The following is a 17,064-nucleotide window of genomic DNA, read 5'->3' as shown; positions in this document are numbered from 1 at the left end:
AGGGAGGCTAGTGGGATTAGGATCCTAACAGTCTGCATCTGCCAGATGCTAGTGTTAGGTGCTAGTGCTCTGCACAACGATGGGCTGGATGTTGGGCAACTCTAAGCACCCAGACAGCTCTGCCTGAAATGACAGAAAACAGCCAATACTGCCTATTCGGCATCAAATAGGATGACCATGTAAATGAAACAGTAGCAATTTTGGCATTTTTCCATATCTTATTCTTCTTGGTTCCCAGCTAGCTCCTTGAACAATATAAAAAGTCTCTGCAGAACTGAAATAACTCATATATGCCCTCCTCACATCCTTTCACCACATGCAGAGTAGAGTCAATCAGTTTCATTGCTGGGGGGGAATTCCCTACCTCCAGAAATAGGAGAAGATTTGCCCGTAAGAGCAATTAGGGTTTCCAGTAGATAACCCTCTCCAATTTTCACACACTGAACGTATTCTCCGAAGTAATGACATCAAGACAAAGAAGGAAGATAAAGGGTTTGCATCATTATGTTTGACAGAGCATACACTACTTATGCAGAGATTGAAATGATCATAACTAACCTTATGGAAAATTGCAAACACGAAAAGGTTGTGTGAAAAGATGCATAAATCAAATTTATGGAGTAATTTTAATGCACTTTTTTGACATAAATTCTTTTAGAGGATCCATCAACCACATTCTGGTATGAATCTTATTTGATGGTAAGAGCGATGATGATTAAAGTATTAGACACTAGCAAAACTTCTCCACTTCTGCAAAAAAAAAAAGTTAAATCCAAGCCTTGAGGCAAAAATGTTAAAAATAGGCATTTTTTTGTGTGAAACCATTTGCACAAATCAACCTAATAGGTTTTATCTAAACCATCTGGTGGTGGAAAAGTATTAAAATGTGAAGTCATGTATTGAAGCCCCCAGAGACTTCTTTTGAGTGCTATACATTAAAAAATAAAAAATAGGAGAAAAAAAATCTTTTCCTTCATTTTTCTGAGTCTCTGCTCCTCAGAGTCCAAGCTTTGACCAATCAGCTTTGCTCTGGCAACCAATACACTCCCAGCTTGTCCTTGCATGAAAGTTGCAGTCCAAAAAACGCAAACTAAATTAATTTCAAGAGAATGATCAGTGCATTGGGGTTTATGGTTTACTTGGGAGTTTTTTCCCTTAAATAAACCTCTACAGGAAACTCAAATACAAAATGACATTCACTTTTGCTTTTTATGCACATGTAAAACCAGACTGTGAAACCTAAGTTTAAAATAGTACAATTTACTGTAGCACATGAGGTGATTTTTCACTTGTGTGTAACAGTTAGTAACCAACAAAGACTTTCTCCCTCTCTTTTCTAATCTGGGGCCAAATAACCATGATATTCTGGGCTTTCTTTCTTTCTGTCCTGTGTGTAAGGGACTTTGTGTGAAACACAATCTTAGAACAGCATAGGTTGTAAGGGACCTCTGGAGGTTGTCTGCTCCACCCCTCTCCATCCCCATAGCAAGAACAGTCTGAAAACTTAGACTAGATTGCTCAGGGCTGTTTCCAGTCAAGTTCTGAGTATCTCCAAGGATGGACATCCCACAGCCTCTCTGGGGGCCTGTATCAGTGTTTGAACTCCTTCATAGAGATTCTTTTTTTCCCTAAAATGTAATCCGAGCTTCCTTCATTGCAACTTGTGTCTGTTGCCTTTTGTCCTTTCACTGTGTGCCTCCAAAAAGATTTGGACTCTGTCTTCTCTATAAACACCCATTAGGCATTTGCAAACAGCAATAGGATCTCCTCTTCACCTCCTCTCCTTGGGTTGCCTCAGCCTCTCCTCCTATTCTGTGCAGTCCAGTCCTCTTACAATCCTGGTGACCTCCGATAGATCCACTCCAGTATATCAAAGTTTTGCTAGTACTGGGATCAACTGGGCTCCCACATCTGGGCTCAGGTTCCTTGCCAGTCCAAAGGTGGCCCGGCACAAAAAGTCAGGATAGCCTGTTTCTGACTTCTGTTCATGTTGTTCTCAAAAAATTCTCTCTTCAGACTTTACAAATACTCATCCTTGCCCGTCTATTGCCCGTTTTCTGCAAAACCATGACCTTCCTGCCAGGAGCTCATTGCCCGACTGCTTTCAGCCTGTTTGCAGTGGACAACTTTTGTCAGGAACTGAGTCAGTCCCATTCAGCTGACATGGCTCTGTCCTTGCAGGTCATACGAGTCTCCCAGGTGTGCAGATGTATACAGTGCTTCGTTTTGTCTGACACAAAAAGTCAGGCAGGAAGAAGGCTTGGCCCGGTTCTAGGATAAAATTCTGCAGAGAGGGTGGGAGAGGGAGAAATAAAGATGTTTCAGGGATAAGAATAGTATAGTCAACATACCAGTCTCATGAGATTTGCAGTTTTAATCTCAAATTCCAGCTACCTAAAACCAGAGATTACGAGAACATCTTTGCTTTATCATTTTAGTCTTTTTAATTTAGTTTACATATAGGTTTGAAAATATCACTCAGTTGTACATCAAAGACCTGAAAAAAGAAAAAAATCAAAAGAGAAATAAAACCCCCTGTTTATTGTTTGTAAAAACTCACCTGAATTAAAGGTGTCCTCATGGATTGGAGCATTACCTCACAATTGTTGAACTTCAGTTATGATTAAAGCAGAAGACTGCTTTTCAAAACTCTTAGATCCCAGCTACTTCTACTAAATTACTTTTTGTCCCTGGGCACTTTACTTAACCATCTTGCTTATTCTTCTTTTTAACACAAGAAATAACATATACTTGTATACCAGAGGAGTGGAGAGCCTTGGTTCATTATTTCAGAACTGTGAGCAGAAGAAGATATCAAAATATAAAGTATTATTGTACTAATTAAGGCATCAGATAGCCTTATTTATGAACTTGGGTCCTTAATGTTGCCTTCTAAGCGGTGCTTTGGCAGCCAGTAGGGAAAACCTCTCCTGTGTCTTCAGTTTTTAACAATACTGCTGCATCAGATGGCATAAGCACAGATACAAGTGCTCCACTGTGAAGAAAGGCATAACAAAAGCAACCAGCAGGCTCTGGCTGCAGAGGACTTTGCTAACACATTAAGCTGGATAGCCCCACAGTTTGCCCCACAGACCTTTTTTCCCTCCACATACCAGAAAGGCACTGGGCTTTTTTAGTTCCACTGAAACCCAGCACCAAGCATCAAGGTCAGCATATATGCTGTGCATGTAGCTGGGAAGTTTTTGACTCCAGATACCAAAGCATGAGATCCTGAATATTCACTAGAGGTTCTCCTTTTTTGTTTCTTTTTTTTTTTTTTCCTTAACTGGTGCCTTGCAGCTTGTAAGTCAAAACGTCTTAGAAAGCTAATTTAGAGTAGCCTCTGAAACATGCAACTCTTGGAGCTGTTAGAGACTTACAGGTTACAAAATGTGTGCCCAGCCTGCTGTGAAACAGTGGCACATGGAGGGTCACCCAGCCTTGTGTTTTATTTAGCTACATTGATTTAGCTAAATTGATTTAAATTTGATTTGCCTTTTACAAAGCTATCCATCCTTGATCTAAAGCCTTTATTTGAAGGTGGCTGTGTATCCGCTGTGTTGCTTGGTAAATTCAGAGTTAAAAATTGTACTTTATTTTGAGGTTGAAAATTTATGACTTAAACTTCCAGCCTCTAGACATTGTTATGAATCCTCTGGTTGTGCCTGCTGTGGGCGTTTAGTATCTCCCATCCACATCCTAAGTATTCAGCTGGCTGGCAGTCTGGAAAATGCTGATGTTCTAAGGGTTACCGGATTGCAATTGTTCTTTGCAAACAAAATTCACATCTGTTCTGACAACTTATTTCAGCCTGATGCAACTTGAAAAGGTCGAGATTAATCCCAGAAAAATCAGACTTCTATTGGAAAGGCCAAATCAACTTTAATTGTAACACATGGCTATTTGTATTGGCGTTTAGCTGCAGCAGTTTATCCTTCTTTCCATTGGCATTATTTGTTTCTGAACCGGCTACTAAACCCTATAATCAAAGCTAAACTCTTAAGTAACATAAAAAAAAATTAGCGGCCAATATCTTTCCTTTTACAGGTTTCCATTGACCCAGGATATTTTGTGTGTATGCTTTCATGTTTATCTGCAGTTTGGGGAAAAAAAAATCATCGAAGAAAATGTTGGCTCATTTTATGAAGATTAATGATGTCTACTGTACTTTCACACACCATCCTATTGTGTTGGCTTTATCCATTACAGCCCACAGTGCATGTGCAGTGCCCGAGGGGACAAATTCTGTCACTTGAAAAACTTTAATCATAGGCACTAGCAGTTTTAAAAACCCTTTGCATTTTAACAGTTGCAAACTGTGGTTTTCTGTTTGTGAGGTGAGTAACAGCAGTACCCACTCTCCGCATGTGGGACAGGTTTGTGTAGCACCTCTCTAACCACCCGACTGGCTTCCGGTAGCTGTTATCAGCTCAGCCATCAAGCCATAAACTGACATTTTAGCTTTCAGAAGCCCTGAAAAGTGACAGGATGGGAGAGACTCATTTGGCAATACTTTGCTCTTGCTATCTGGCCTGGAGAAAGATACTCAAAAGTGGTAAGCTTGTTCAGGAACAGCTGGCAAGCACCCGGGTGTGAGCCTGATTTTCAGACATGACAGGCACTTACAGGAATGTTGCCAGATACAGCTGTTTAAAAGCCTTAATAAACAGCAAGTCAATACTAATCTTTGCCAAATTAATCTTTTCCTTGACAGCCCATCAGAGCAATTATGCTCAGACTTGTTGCAATCACACAATTGTCAGCGGGTAAGGATCTTATCTGCAGTATACTGTAGATCTTTGCACACAGTTGTTTTCAAAATAGGACCATCTCCTTTTCTTCTCCGCCTCCTGTCTTTTTCTCCTCTATTCTATTTTCGAGCTAGTTACATGTTTGCCAGTGTGGTATTGGCCTGAATGAAATTTCTTTATACAGTGTCTATTGCAGCAAGCCCTTAAAAGGATGTGAAGCGATGACAGTTGTAGGAGCCATGCAGATGCACGTTTGCTAGTAGGTTCCTCTAATTAGGCAGTAACTGTGACAGACTCAGAAATGTTACAAGTCATTGTTCTCACTTGTCCTCTTGTCGGTGGAATAGGAACTACATTTCAGTTGTGATTTAATGTGCTGCTGGGCAATACAAAAATATATGACTTTGCAAAGGAAAGCAAATGCTGTAGGCGAGACCTGACATGAGGCAGGAATTCGTGTTCTCTGAGATGCTGGGCACCTCCTGCAGCATTGCCAGCACCATCAGGTCATGTTTTAAGACACACTAGATAATGTTTCATTTAAATGCAAAAAGATTTGAAGACACCAAATAAATAATTAACAGTATAACGGCTCCCCATCTATCTATTAGTACCTACACCTATAAATCAGTGCAAGTTCTGGGTTGTTCTCATGTATGGGTTACATACTGCTCTTTATTTCTCCCATAATAAGGAATAAGGATATCCGTTAGCTACTCCATTTCCCCAGAGCACCCAAAGACTTCTCCACACATTTGCCATATTTACAGGATTGGGTGAGAACAGACAGATACGGTCTGGGAGATGGTAGTTTAGCTTGAGAGAGAGTCTCAGAAGGTTGAGGAAGGTGATAAGACCATGTTTTACATTCTAGTAATGAGCTCTTTCATTGTAGGGCTTCCTGTTTACAGATGAGCCTCACTGGGAATATTTGGTAGAATATGCCACAGGAATCAGGAAAGAGTATTTGGTGAGAGAGCGAGCAGTGGGCATGAATACATAAAGTTTCATTGTGCGTGGCTGATGCCCACCATGAATACATTAATTACTTCCTGGCTGTGGGGGAATGTGGGGAAAAAAAATTCTATATTAGATGACTCTCAAGGTCTTCTCTGGGTAGCAGGTAACAGCCGGACTGGATTTCTGTTCAAACCTCTCCGAGTTTGGTAAGAGAGAGACTAGGACACCAGTCACTAGAATGAGGCACTCTGATCTCAAGAGATAAATTCCAACTGTCTTTCCTTTTCAAAACCTCTGCTTACCTGGGTTTCCAGCACATAGGATTTAAACTTTCCGGAGTGCCTGTGTTGCTAACCTGGTGCTTCATGTACTGCTTTTTACTTAAAAATCATCAGAAAAGATAAATTAATTTCCTATAATGGAAGACTATCTCCCTTGGTTTCTATCACGTTGACAGATGTCTTTACCATGTTTATTTACTACACGTGTGGGTTGTTTTGTTCCTGCGTGTTCTCATTACCAGCCTCATGACAGATGGTGACTTGCAACCAGTAGCTTGAGTATATGTGTTACTGTGGTGCCTAAGCCACAGTGCTTCAGCAAAGGATAGGGCATCCTTTACGAACTTCAGTGGCATTTCACCTGCTTACAAAAGGATCTCAACCTTCTGGGCTCTAGCTATTGACTCCGCTGTCCGTCAATACGCATTTGAAAACTAGTAACAGATTGCCATTGGCAGGCAACTATTGCTTTTTCCCAAGGTCAGACAAGACGAGTTGACATTTATGCATCAAAGTTGGATCTTTCCTCTGCAACTAAGTGGCTTCAGTGTAATCTAGGCCAGTTTTGCTGTTCCTCCAATAGAGCTGCTCCTGCTGAACAGAGCCCAGGCACAGAGCCCCACTGAAACCACTGGAACTGGTAAGGTGCTTTATGCTAAACACACCAGAGGCTTAAGTTCTTACAGACTAACAGACATCAACTAGCAAGGAGTTCATACAGAATAAGTATTTTATTCATGATTTTTTTTTTATTTACATTAAAGTTTTCTTGTATTTTGAACTCTGCTTGGATATCGAAATTAACAACTTTATGTGACTGCATACCTGCTCTAAAAGAAATGGAGATAACACAGTTCTTTTCCATAAAAGAAAAAAGAAACCTGCCTGTCAAAATCAAAGCTGATTTTTCTCATCCTCAGTAATTATCTTCTCACTTTTGAATTAATATGAGTGGAAAATGTAGTTTACTATAATATAATAAATAGAAGACATTGGGTAATTAGTAGTGCTGGTATATTTCTAAAGTACTAAACAGACAAACAATAAACTGTGAATTTAATCACGAGTTCTCATACAGTTTCAAGACAGGAAAATTAGAGCTCTCAGCTACAGTCATTTGAGTAATCATATCTGATCTGCATTATTTATTAGTTATTACATGCCAAGTGATTCCAATTGTACATTGCCTAAAATCATTCCAAAGCAAGCACACCTTTGTTTTTATTTTGCTTTTAAAAAAATTGTTGGCATTGTATAATGTGTATTTAGTCAGAGTTGCTTTCTTTATTTCACATAGAAAATACAAATCAGTGGTACTCTTCATTAATTGGACAGGCATCCACGATGAAATCCTCCAGAAATCTGTTTTCAGAGCTATCCCTGGTCCAAAACATGGATCAGTTTTTTTTGGGGGGGAGGGGTATCTTATCCCTTTGTCTGTAGCTGTTTTACTTACCTTTCACTTTAGGAGGTTTTTGCAATACACTCCTTAAATCTCTATACGCTCTTTTGCATGTATAATAAAATGGCTTAAGCATATTTGGTAATATTTCTGTTGGTAATATTTTTATTCCACTTGACCAATCAATGAAAACATACATTTTCAAGAAACAGCATTATGCTGTTTTCTTTAGTTAGTTTTGTTGGTTTAAGTCTTAGTTTTGGGCAACGTCTTGCTACAATGCTTTAAAATTACTTAAAATATCATTTTTTTAACAATCAAAGAAATATAGAAATAAGTATTGGTTACCTTCCTTTCCTGCCAAAAAAAGCAGGTTTGGTGTTATGTATGTCACTGTAAAAACTAAATAAAGTATTCACATCAGCTGTGAACAATCTTTGCCAGCAAAAGTTAAAGCGTCAAAGAAACCTCTTTAAAATGCTAACAAATTTACTTACAAACACCTATATTTATTATTTCATAAATAGGCGCAACAGGTTCCATAAAAAAAGATTAAATACAGACACAGTATGAAGAAACAATAATACATAGCCATATGTAAAGGTTATAATTTAGCTGTCTCCAATCTGTTTCTGCATCTAATAAAATATCAGGTAAGCATTTGGCAGTTTTATACATAAAAGGACTTAAATGACATTTACTAATCATTACACATAAAGTGATTTTTTTTAAAAAAAAGAAGCATTTTTAGGCAGTACAAAATAAATGTGTTTGCTCTTTATCAACACTAGTTTTTTCCTAGTTTTTCTCTTTATTTAATGAGACAAAGCCAATATTTTTAATTAATATCATTCGGGAATATTTTTTTTTTCTCCACATACTTTGAAAATATAGAACTATTAGTCAGCTGTTTAAAAATGAAGTAAAAATATGAATGTTTGCCAATTTAACCCTTATTGTGAAATCAATAAACTGGAATGAGCCAGTTTCAATTACAATTAGCTACAAAAACATTCACATTTTATACTCTAGGAGAGTGTAACATAGATGCTATTTACAAACTTGCTATGACTGCTACATCAAGCCATTTAAAAAGTCTTTAGTAGTTTCATATAAACACCCATTATGAAAAACCAATGGAAAATCCAGGACTTTTATCCGAGACATCTACAGTTGCTAAGGCAGTTACTATCGCAGCACTTCACAGCAAAAACCAACATAAAATCTGAATGGTCCAAGTTTCCTTCAGGAAAGAAGAAAAGCAATGTCCGTTACAGGATCTCAGGGTGGGGGGCGGAAAGGAGAAAGAAAGAGAAAAAATGGGGGGAAAAAAAAGAAAAAGAAAGAAGCAAGACTATTTTTTTCCAGAGTGGGTGACCCACAAGCTCAAATAGTCCTAAGTGCTTAGCAACTTGTATTTTCTAATAAAATGCAGAACTGCCTTGACTGCATAAAGCAATCCATGATGAAAAGACTTCCCTGCATTCCTCAATGAAAAGGAAAGGTGTTTCAGATTTTCAGGTAAGGTAGAGTGCTTTGTCCCTCTGCATGCTCCTATTCAAAGAGAAAAGAACAAATGTTATTTTTAAATTTGTCAAATTTTTAGTCCTATTCTTCCAAAAATCCCCATGACCCTCCCCTATGTCATTGATTCTAGGCATATCACTGAAGTATGGCTGAAGTACCACGGCAATAGTAAGAAAAATAATAAGAAAACCTCTTCCTCCATGGTGGCACATAGAGGTCAAATCTATCTCTACACTAAACAGGACTGGGACATGGGTTTAAGTACTGGTCTGGGATCACCTGCTAGTGGGTGGTTAGTCCTGACTGTCCCTCTCTCAAAAATTGCCTAGGCGCACCTAAGGTTTAGCACAGGTCTAGGGACCAGTCTCAATAAGCAGCCTTTGCCTATATGATCTGGCTGGTCACTTTTCTTATATGGTAGGAGAGCTTGGTTATATAGACATGAGTCAATATGCTGTGCCAACTAGCCTAGGTTCCTGGCCTATTTTATTTGTTAGAACAGACATAGACAAAATGTTCTATGCTGGCAGGGCTAGGCAAGCTCACACAAGGGTACATGGGACAATTCTGGCAGAGCCCAGACTAGAGCCAACGCTTCCTGCCTCTGGGGGAAGCCTTTCACCAACACACTGGGTCGAGTACAGTATTACATTCAGTTCTTGCTTGGTTCACCTTCTCCTGAAAGATACCAGTTCAGTTCAGAGCAAAAAGGGATCATTTATCAGTTTGTAATCCGAAACGGCCTGTGCAAGTCAGAAAAAAATTATAATTTAAAGCAGAAAAAGTATGACTGGTGAGGCTTGGTTCACAGTGCAGAGGTTTTCTCTTCATCTCCTGCTTCCTTGCTGTAACCCAGGCACCAGTTCTGTTCTTCCACAGCTTTACAGCTCACTTGGTTTGAAGTCAGGGAGTAGCAAGCACAGAGCAAGCTACTGCTTGCACTGGCAATTCATGCCACAGCTACAGCAAAGATGGGCTAAATCCATGCACGCACGTTCACAGAGGCACACACATCTATACAGGAGGGGTATAAACGGTCTACTGAGAGAAATCTTGTGCTGATGGGAAGTTATGCTCAGTGAGCACTTAGAAGGCGTTGCTGGCAATGAGCATACATTGCTTTTCACCAGAAGAGACTAGAAATCAAAGCTGTAGCTGGCTATAGCCCTTTTGGCGGAGGACAGTCTATTAAGAGCTCAACTTAAATGGATATAAAAGGCTGTTGCGCTCCTCTCCTACAAGAGATGGCAGCACAAAGCAATGCAGTATAGTGGTACAGTAGAGAAGCAGGAACTTTTTGCTGAACACATGGGCAAGTCATGGGGCAACAGGGATAGGCATGGGGGAAAGTGATGCTGCTTTGCAGACTAGCTAAGGTCTGCCTCAGGGTCAGCAGGTTTTAGTCAATATGTTATTCTGAACTGGTAACCACAAAAATTTTTTTGTTCAGTTCTAGATTGAGTTCAACAAAGATTTTAAAATAATGCAAGCAAAATTCTGAGTTTGAGTAAATGTAATGGGTGAAACTGGTCTTTACTTCTGCTTTGGGTTTGATTGTCTGGGCTGGATGTGGCTCCTTGGTTATTAGGAGAGTTTTTTATCTGCCTTTGCTTTGGGGATTCTTGCCAAGGTCAAGGAGAGGTCAGGCTGAAGGATGTGTGCACACAGGGCGCGATATCTATCATCCAGAACTCGACAAATATGTCATTCAGATAGTTAAAGGTTTCCAGACAGATGCTGGAACTGCAACATGGCTCCACAAAAACCATGCTGCTTGGGAGTTGAAGGTCTGAAGGGGCTACTAAGGGCACAGAGCTCTTGTATGTATGGTGTTTTGTCTGGTAACAGTCTCCTGAGCTTCATGTCGTTCCCCTCCATTCATCCTGTATCCCTTGCATCAATCACCCTGGCATCTCAGTGACTGACCTGGGTTTTCAGGGCCCACCCAGCTACTTCCACCAGAAGTAAACTTTACCTAGTGATAGAGAATTTGGAAGAAACAGTTCCTGCCATTTGTCCCTCAGGTCGAAGGCACATATTACTTCTTTCTTTCACCTTCTCCCTAACAGTTCAGTTTTTCTTTTCTAACAAATGGAAGTGCTCTAAGACCAAAATGTCTCTGTTGTGATAACGGGGCAACGAATTCTCTACTGCTGTATTGCAGTCCTACAACAATCTAACTGCTAAACAAATATAATGCCCTCACAGATGCACTTCTAAAATACTATAGGGAAACAGGCAACAAAGCTGTTTCCAAATTCTCTATCCAATGCTTGTGTCATGAAGGTTGCTCAACACAAGGTGGCATTCACTGGCTGCTTACCCATTACTGCAGTAGTCATTATTCCAGTCCACAGTCTGTGCTGGAGGATTTCTGCACCCTGAACGAACATACTCCATTGCTTGGGTAACAACTTGTGCAGCTGTAGATGTTGGATTGATGATATTCTGATAATCAGGCTGAAGAGTAAATCCCTAGAAGAGAAAGAATATACATTACAACGTATGGTAAACCAAGCAACAGGTTGGGTGCAATGTAAAAAAAAAAGATGTGTACAGCAAAATGTTGGAATCCTTCTTTTCCAGGTATACTTTAAGTTCTCAAATTAAAACCAGGAAAAATTGTGTAGGTGCTTTCTAGGTTTTAAAATCTTTCTTTGTTTTCAAAAATAAACCACCACCAAATTGTTAGCTATTACAGTCACAGGATGGAACTAAAAGAGAAAGAACAGAAATAATTCAAAACCAAGAGAACAACTCAATCAACACCAGGGCAAAAAGGTCTGTTTGCTCCTTACAGCTTTCATTTAGATTAAACATAAGGATACGCACTACTCGTTAATTCCCAGAATATGCAACAGAATCTTTTTGAAGGATGTAGGCAGCAGGTGGCTGACTGTTTTATTAGACTACACCTATTCACATATTGTTCTCAAAACCCTTTTTCTTCATTCAGTCACAAAGGGACCATCTGCTGCTTCTTTTATTTGCACTTCTCTCTCAACTAAACAGAAATTCAACCAAAGCTTTTTAACAGTCGTTGGACTAATGCAGTGAAAGTAGCACAAAATAACTTGCTTCTTAAAACCAAGAAGATGAGAAAAAAAGTAAAAGATATAAAGATACATTTAACCTGCTCCCTGAAATATCCATCATATGAAAAATCATAACAATTCTTAGCTCTTTTGATATATTAGGATGTTTAAATGCTGTGTTTTGAGGCCAGAAGAACGATTAGAATTTCAAGGGTAGCCTGAACTGCCTTAGTGCATCAGGTTAACCATATATAAATGTACATTGTGTTTCTGTAGAATTAGGAGCATTATATTGGGTAAAAGTATTTGAATGCTATAAGAAAGCAACTGGTGCCTGCTGGGGAAAAAAAAAAAAGACCAAACTCCTTCGTGGGGCAAGGACATTAACAGGAGTTATAACTGCTAAATCATAAACTGAAGTTGATCCAAAATACCTAGTTTGAAAAATCCACTTTTTCTGGCCACAGACCATGTATAGAATAGATAGGATTACAGTTCATAACTTTTAGTTTGAAATTTAAGTGGTTTATGGATGATTACTTCATATACACAGTTTTCATTAAGACAGGAGGCTTGGGCAGAGCTATCTTCAGCAGCAGGATTAAGAGCTCTGCCATACTACCTTTATACAAGATAATGGGTATTCTCAGTTTCTGCCTGGCCCCCTCCCTCCCAAAGAATGAGCATCCTTCAAATATAAAATGTCTCTTCCTTCCTCAAATCCCCCTTTCTTGTTGCATTATATTCAAGCTTTTTCTTGCAGCCCCTCCAGTGCTCTGCCCTAGTGTGCCTCTCTTGCACGCTGTCACCTCGCCCTACTGACCACAATTTTTAGCCTAGGTCATAAACGAATTTCACAACTTTCTTCCGTATTCTCTTCCATGTGGAGAATATCCTGAGTTGCACTTCAAGACTTTAAATACTTTTTAAAGCTTCACTTTGATCCCAAGAAACAGGCCACTAGTAGTGGGTAAGTTCAGGAATTGCATCTAGTTGTTTTATAACTTATATTCTGCCCTCCTAATAAGATAAAATTAAATGCATGCATAATGATTATGCTTTGTATACCACCTTTCCATTAGGCTCTAAACATGCTCATCATGCATGTACAACTCCCACCCTATACAGAAAGCTGTAACTGAGCAGACTTTCCAATGACTTTAATGGGAGTTTTCTGTGAACAGAAGGCAGAAAAATTGGTTTTGTATATCACCATCATCATTTGTACACAAAACATTACCCACAAGGACTCTTCTAATTTATTTGTAAGAGGAAACTAACTACAGAAACATGTTCTACCCTCAGGCACTTGGGTTTACCTTTGGTAGACCAAGCTCCTCAGCGCTCTCTCATCAGTCAATGAGAGGCACAATAAAACCACCTTATGGTAGGCTAGCAGCTCCAGCAGCGTTGTACAGAAGCATGCAAGTGAGCAGATACAGACACTCAAGTACTCTTTTAGCAAGAAACAGATCCCCAAAATCAGAGGAAGAAAACACCAGTGTATTATCAGTTCCAATTCTTTCATCCTCAAGGCCAGTACGTAGGAGGGTGGTTCTGCAGTTACAATGCCAGCCTAGTACTGGGGGAGGACTTATCTTATTCTCCTCTTTTTTCAGGCCTTTGGTGTGACCACAGCCAGGTCACCTTGGCTTTTTTCCAGCCAAACATGTTCATGCATACTCAGACTGAACTGGGACTTGTCACGTTAAAGCTGGGAACGCGGATCACAGCTTAACCTCTCTGGGCCTCACTTCTCCCATCTGCAGAAGGAGGGCGATGATACTGTCGTCTTGCACCTGGCTTGTCTGTTTAGTTCACAGCTGCCTGGGATTGGGCCTGTTTCTCAGGGCATGCTCAGGTGATAAACTCCAGGCAGCGCAGGGACATCGGTGCTGGCACGAGAGCCAGCAGCAGTCTAGGGGCTGCAGCTCAGCGCTGCAACTAGGCTGACGCAGGCTGACCTCGCGCGCCGTGGACCTGCTCCAGCCACCCAGGAGCTACTTCACGCAACTGGGACAGCAGCATATTGCGCAGATGCGGTTTTAACTCTGCCGATAGGCAGCACCTAGCGCAACCCTAGGCTGACCTTGGTTGAGGGCTACCACAATACCAACAACAAAAGCAATAATGTGGGTGTTTGAAAGCCTACTTTTTAACGTTAAGCAGTTTAAGAAACTTGAACTCAATCTGAAAGACCAATAAGGTATGATCATGCTTAAAATGTAAACAATAAATACTTCAGCTTTTTCAGTAACACAAAAAGCACTGAAAATATAGATCTGTACGAGATAAGGAGACTACAAACCTACAGGATAGGTTTGTAGTAAATATTTGTTATTATTTATGTAAGCCCTCAACAATGATGAAATAAAAAGCGCTTTGAGAAAATGAGTGCTTCAAGGTCTAATTAAACAATGCTGAATGTTTTTGCATTGTAATGCTCAAGAGAAAATCACCAACTGTTTTGCAACATGCCTAGAATTTTAAATTTCATTTTCTTGTTCCAGATTGAAATAAAAATAGGGAACTTGATAAAGATTAATTCGATGTCAGGAGGGACATTTGCTCTTTAATTAGATTTCTGTAGCCCTAGCAGTTTCGTTGTGCCACTGTAGCAAGTCCTAAAAAGCCTGCAGCAGAACTAAACAGTGATCCTCATCTCCACACTTTACTGGGAACTAATTTCATTTCCTGCCTGTCTGGAGAGGTATTTTCAACAGGCATCAATGTTTTTGTCTTCACAACTGATTTATTCATCAATCTCAATGTGATATTTTAAACCTTTAAATTACATCCAAATCCTAAAGCATCTGTTTATTACACAAGGAAATTGAAAATCTGTCTGTGTGATATCATACAAAGATTTTTCCTTAAGGTTATAAAGGAAGTTGACAGATATTAATGATTTTTTTTTCTCTTGACCTCATTCGAAGACAAAGCGTAACAAAAAAGAGGAAGAAATCTGGACAAATGCAGCAGGTCCATGAGTTTACTGTGTACAATATATACCAGAAAAAATGAGGCTATTATTTTTGGCAGGCTATGCAATCATCTTGCTGTATACATTTATTTTCTAAAGAAAAAGAAACACCTACAAGTTGACTGAAATGAGTTATTATTAAAAAAATTAAAGATTAAAATGCAACATACATTAATCTTCTGCTTCTTTGTTATGCATACACTTGCAGCCACGGTTACTAGACATTAAGAATCTAGTTTTGCTTGCTCTACCTGTGAACCAAGTGGGACAGAGATCGTAATGAGACTCCCTGTCCCACATGGCTTAGGTCAAGGATTTTCAGTAGGGAAGGAGATGCTTCCAGTAGAGGTACTTAAAAGGACTCCTCAGAAATGACTGAGAGTATTTGGGAGAGATTGAATCCTTGATCTTATCACTCCGCACACAAAAAAAGCACAGTACAACAGGCTGGGGAACGTAGTGAGCAGCAAAAGGAATGAATGACTTTTCAAAAGAAAACAGGTTGCAGCTTCAGATGCTGTTTTAGCCTGAACTTCAGAGGAATTGGGCTGATTTGAATGACAAAGGGTGAGATTCAGATCACCTGATTCCAGCTAAGTAAAAATTAAACATCTTGCGAAACCTAGTTGTCTAATCTCACATATAATCAGGGGAAAGAAACAGACTGGAGAGAAGGGAGTCTGTATCAGTTAAAAGATGATACATTGATAAGATGCTCATGCGAGCATTTAATGAAAGAAAAATCACACTCCTCTAATCTACTATGATTCATTCAGTATGTCAAAAGTGGATGAAAGAAAGACTGTTACAAAATAGATTCAGACTTTAACAAAGCAGAACTTCAACACACTTCCTGCTAAGAATATTTCAGAAAACTGTAGTACGATATAAATAAACTACAGTCAAAATCAGGATCTAATTTAAACCTAAGAATAAGAATAGGATTAAATGGTCATTTTTTTACAGTGTAAGAGATTAACAAGAGCATCCCAGATGTCTATAAAAGGGCTGATGTTATTTAGTTTACTCATTAAGTGTTTTGGAAGAAAAGGGAATAGAGAAAAACAATGGTTTAGTTTCCAGAAGCTATAAAAATTATTTAGATAACTCAAATTAGGGAAGATTGTAAAAGGAACTCTTAAAAGATTTACTAATGCTAGGCTACATCAATAGATAAATTTACTTTGTCCTGTGCATTTTAGAACAATTTGGATGCATTGCACCAACTGCACGCTCCAAAGCATTAATTGATTTTAAATTAACAGAAAATGTGCAGTTCTTGAGGATTTTTGGCTTCTAAACTTCTGATCTTCTTGATTTTCGGTAGTTTTCGTGGAATCCTTCAGGAAACTGTCCCTCTCCAGCTGGCAGTCTCTCTGAGTTTGGCAGCTGCACACGAGCAGGCAAGTGCTGTTGGAAGCATGGCAGTACACGCTGTTCTCTGCGGAGCTGTTACAGATCAGCGCAGTGTCCTTACAGTCGTGTGGGCAGGCGCTGTTTTTGTGAACTCTCTCCCTAGGCCAGCAGCTTCTTATCAGTCCCTCCTCAAAGTTACTCAGATGATGAGAAGATGAGTCTGTCTATTTTACACTGTCATTTTGGAGAGCTGTGGTCCTGCCTGCCAGGACTGAAGTCTAGATGTCTATGTAGATTTTCTCAGAGCTGGCAGTCCTTCAGACATACTGCAAGTCTGTCTTTGATAAGAAACCTCTCCTGGAGAAAACAAGTGGCCAAATCTCCCAGTAGCCACTGTGTTAAAGCAGGGAATCTGCTGGGATTCCTAGAACATGCTACCCACTGAACGTCACACTAACAAGCCACAAACTATTCCAAAGTTGGATGTTGGGGAAAAAAAAAATCAGAACCTACCATTGGTGGGAGCTGTGACTGCTACTTCTTCTCTGTCTACAGCACAAATCTCAGTCTGTAACAGTGATGTCTAGCCAAGGGAGTTTGGGAACGCCTGAGGTAAAAGATTATTATAAGGCTATTGACACATCTACTCTTCTCTTGCCTATTAAGTTTCATGCTGCAACGTGACATGAAAAGATTACCTAGCTGCTTCTTAAAGTATATTTGTCTGAGCAGTGGTGAGGTGTCTGAAAAGTAAAATCTCCTTTGTTGC

General features: G+C 39.5%; 1 protein-coding gene and 1 long non-coding RNA gene across 9 annotated transcripts in view; one reads left to right on the top strand and one right to left on the bottom strand.

Annotated features, from left to right (window-relative positions):
- Positions 1 to 6,262: 6,262 nt before the first annotated feature.
- Positions 6,263 to 17,064, top strand: part of LOC138066038 (uncharacterized) — a 34,724-nt gene continuing 23,922 nt past the window's right edge. Inside the window, exon 1 of the long non-coding RNA XR_011139214.1 lies at positions 6,263 to 6,632. This is a non-coding gene — a long non-coding RNA (uncharacterized lncRNA). The remainder of the gene's footprint in view (positions 6,633 to 17,064) is intronic.
- TOX (thymocyte selection associated high mobility group box) overlaps positions 7,883 to 17,064 on the bottom strand; it is a 222,734-nt gene continuing 213,552 nt past the window's right edge. For all 8 annotated transcript variants that reach the window (XM_009673517.2, XM_068932638.1, XM_009673523.2 and 5 more), the window contains 2 exons: positions 11,245 to 11,396; positions 7,883 to 8,948 (listed from right to left, as the gene is read on the bottom strand). In XM_009673517.2, coding sequence (XP_009671812.2) covers positions 8,912 to 8,948; positions 11,245 to 11,396 — 189 coding nt within the window. In that variant the 3' untranslated portion in view covers positions 7,883 to 8,911. The remainder of the gene's footprint in view (positions 8,949 to 11,244; positions 11,397 to 17,064) is intronic.

The sequence above is a fragment of the Struthio camelus genome, chromosome 2, assembly GCF_040807025.1.
Source record: "Struthio camelus isolate bStrCam1 chromosome 2, bStrCam1.hap1, whole genome shotgun sequence".
Lineage (NCBI taxonomy): Eukaryota > Metazoa > Chordata > Aves > Struthioniformes > Struthionidae > Struthio > Struthio camelus.
The sequence above is the reverse complement of the archived record's forward strand: the minus strand, read 5'-3'. Positions and strand labels throughout refer to the sequence as shown.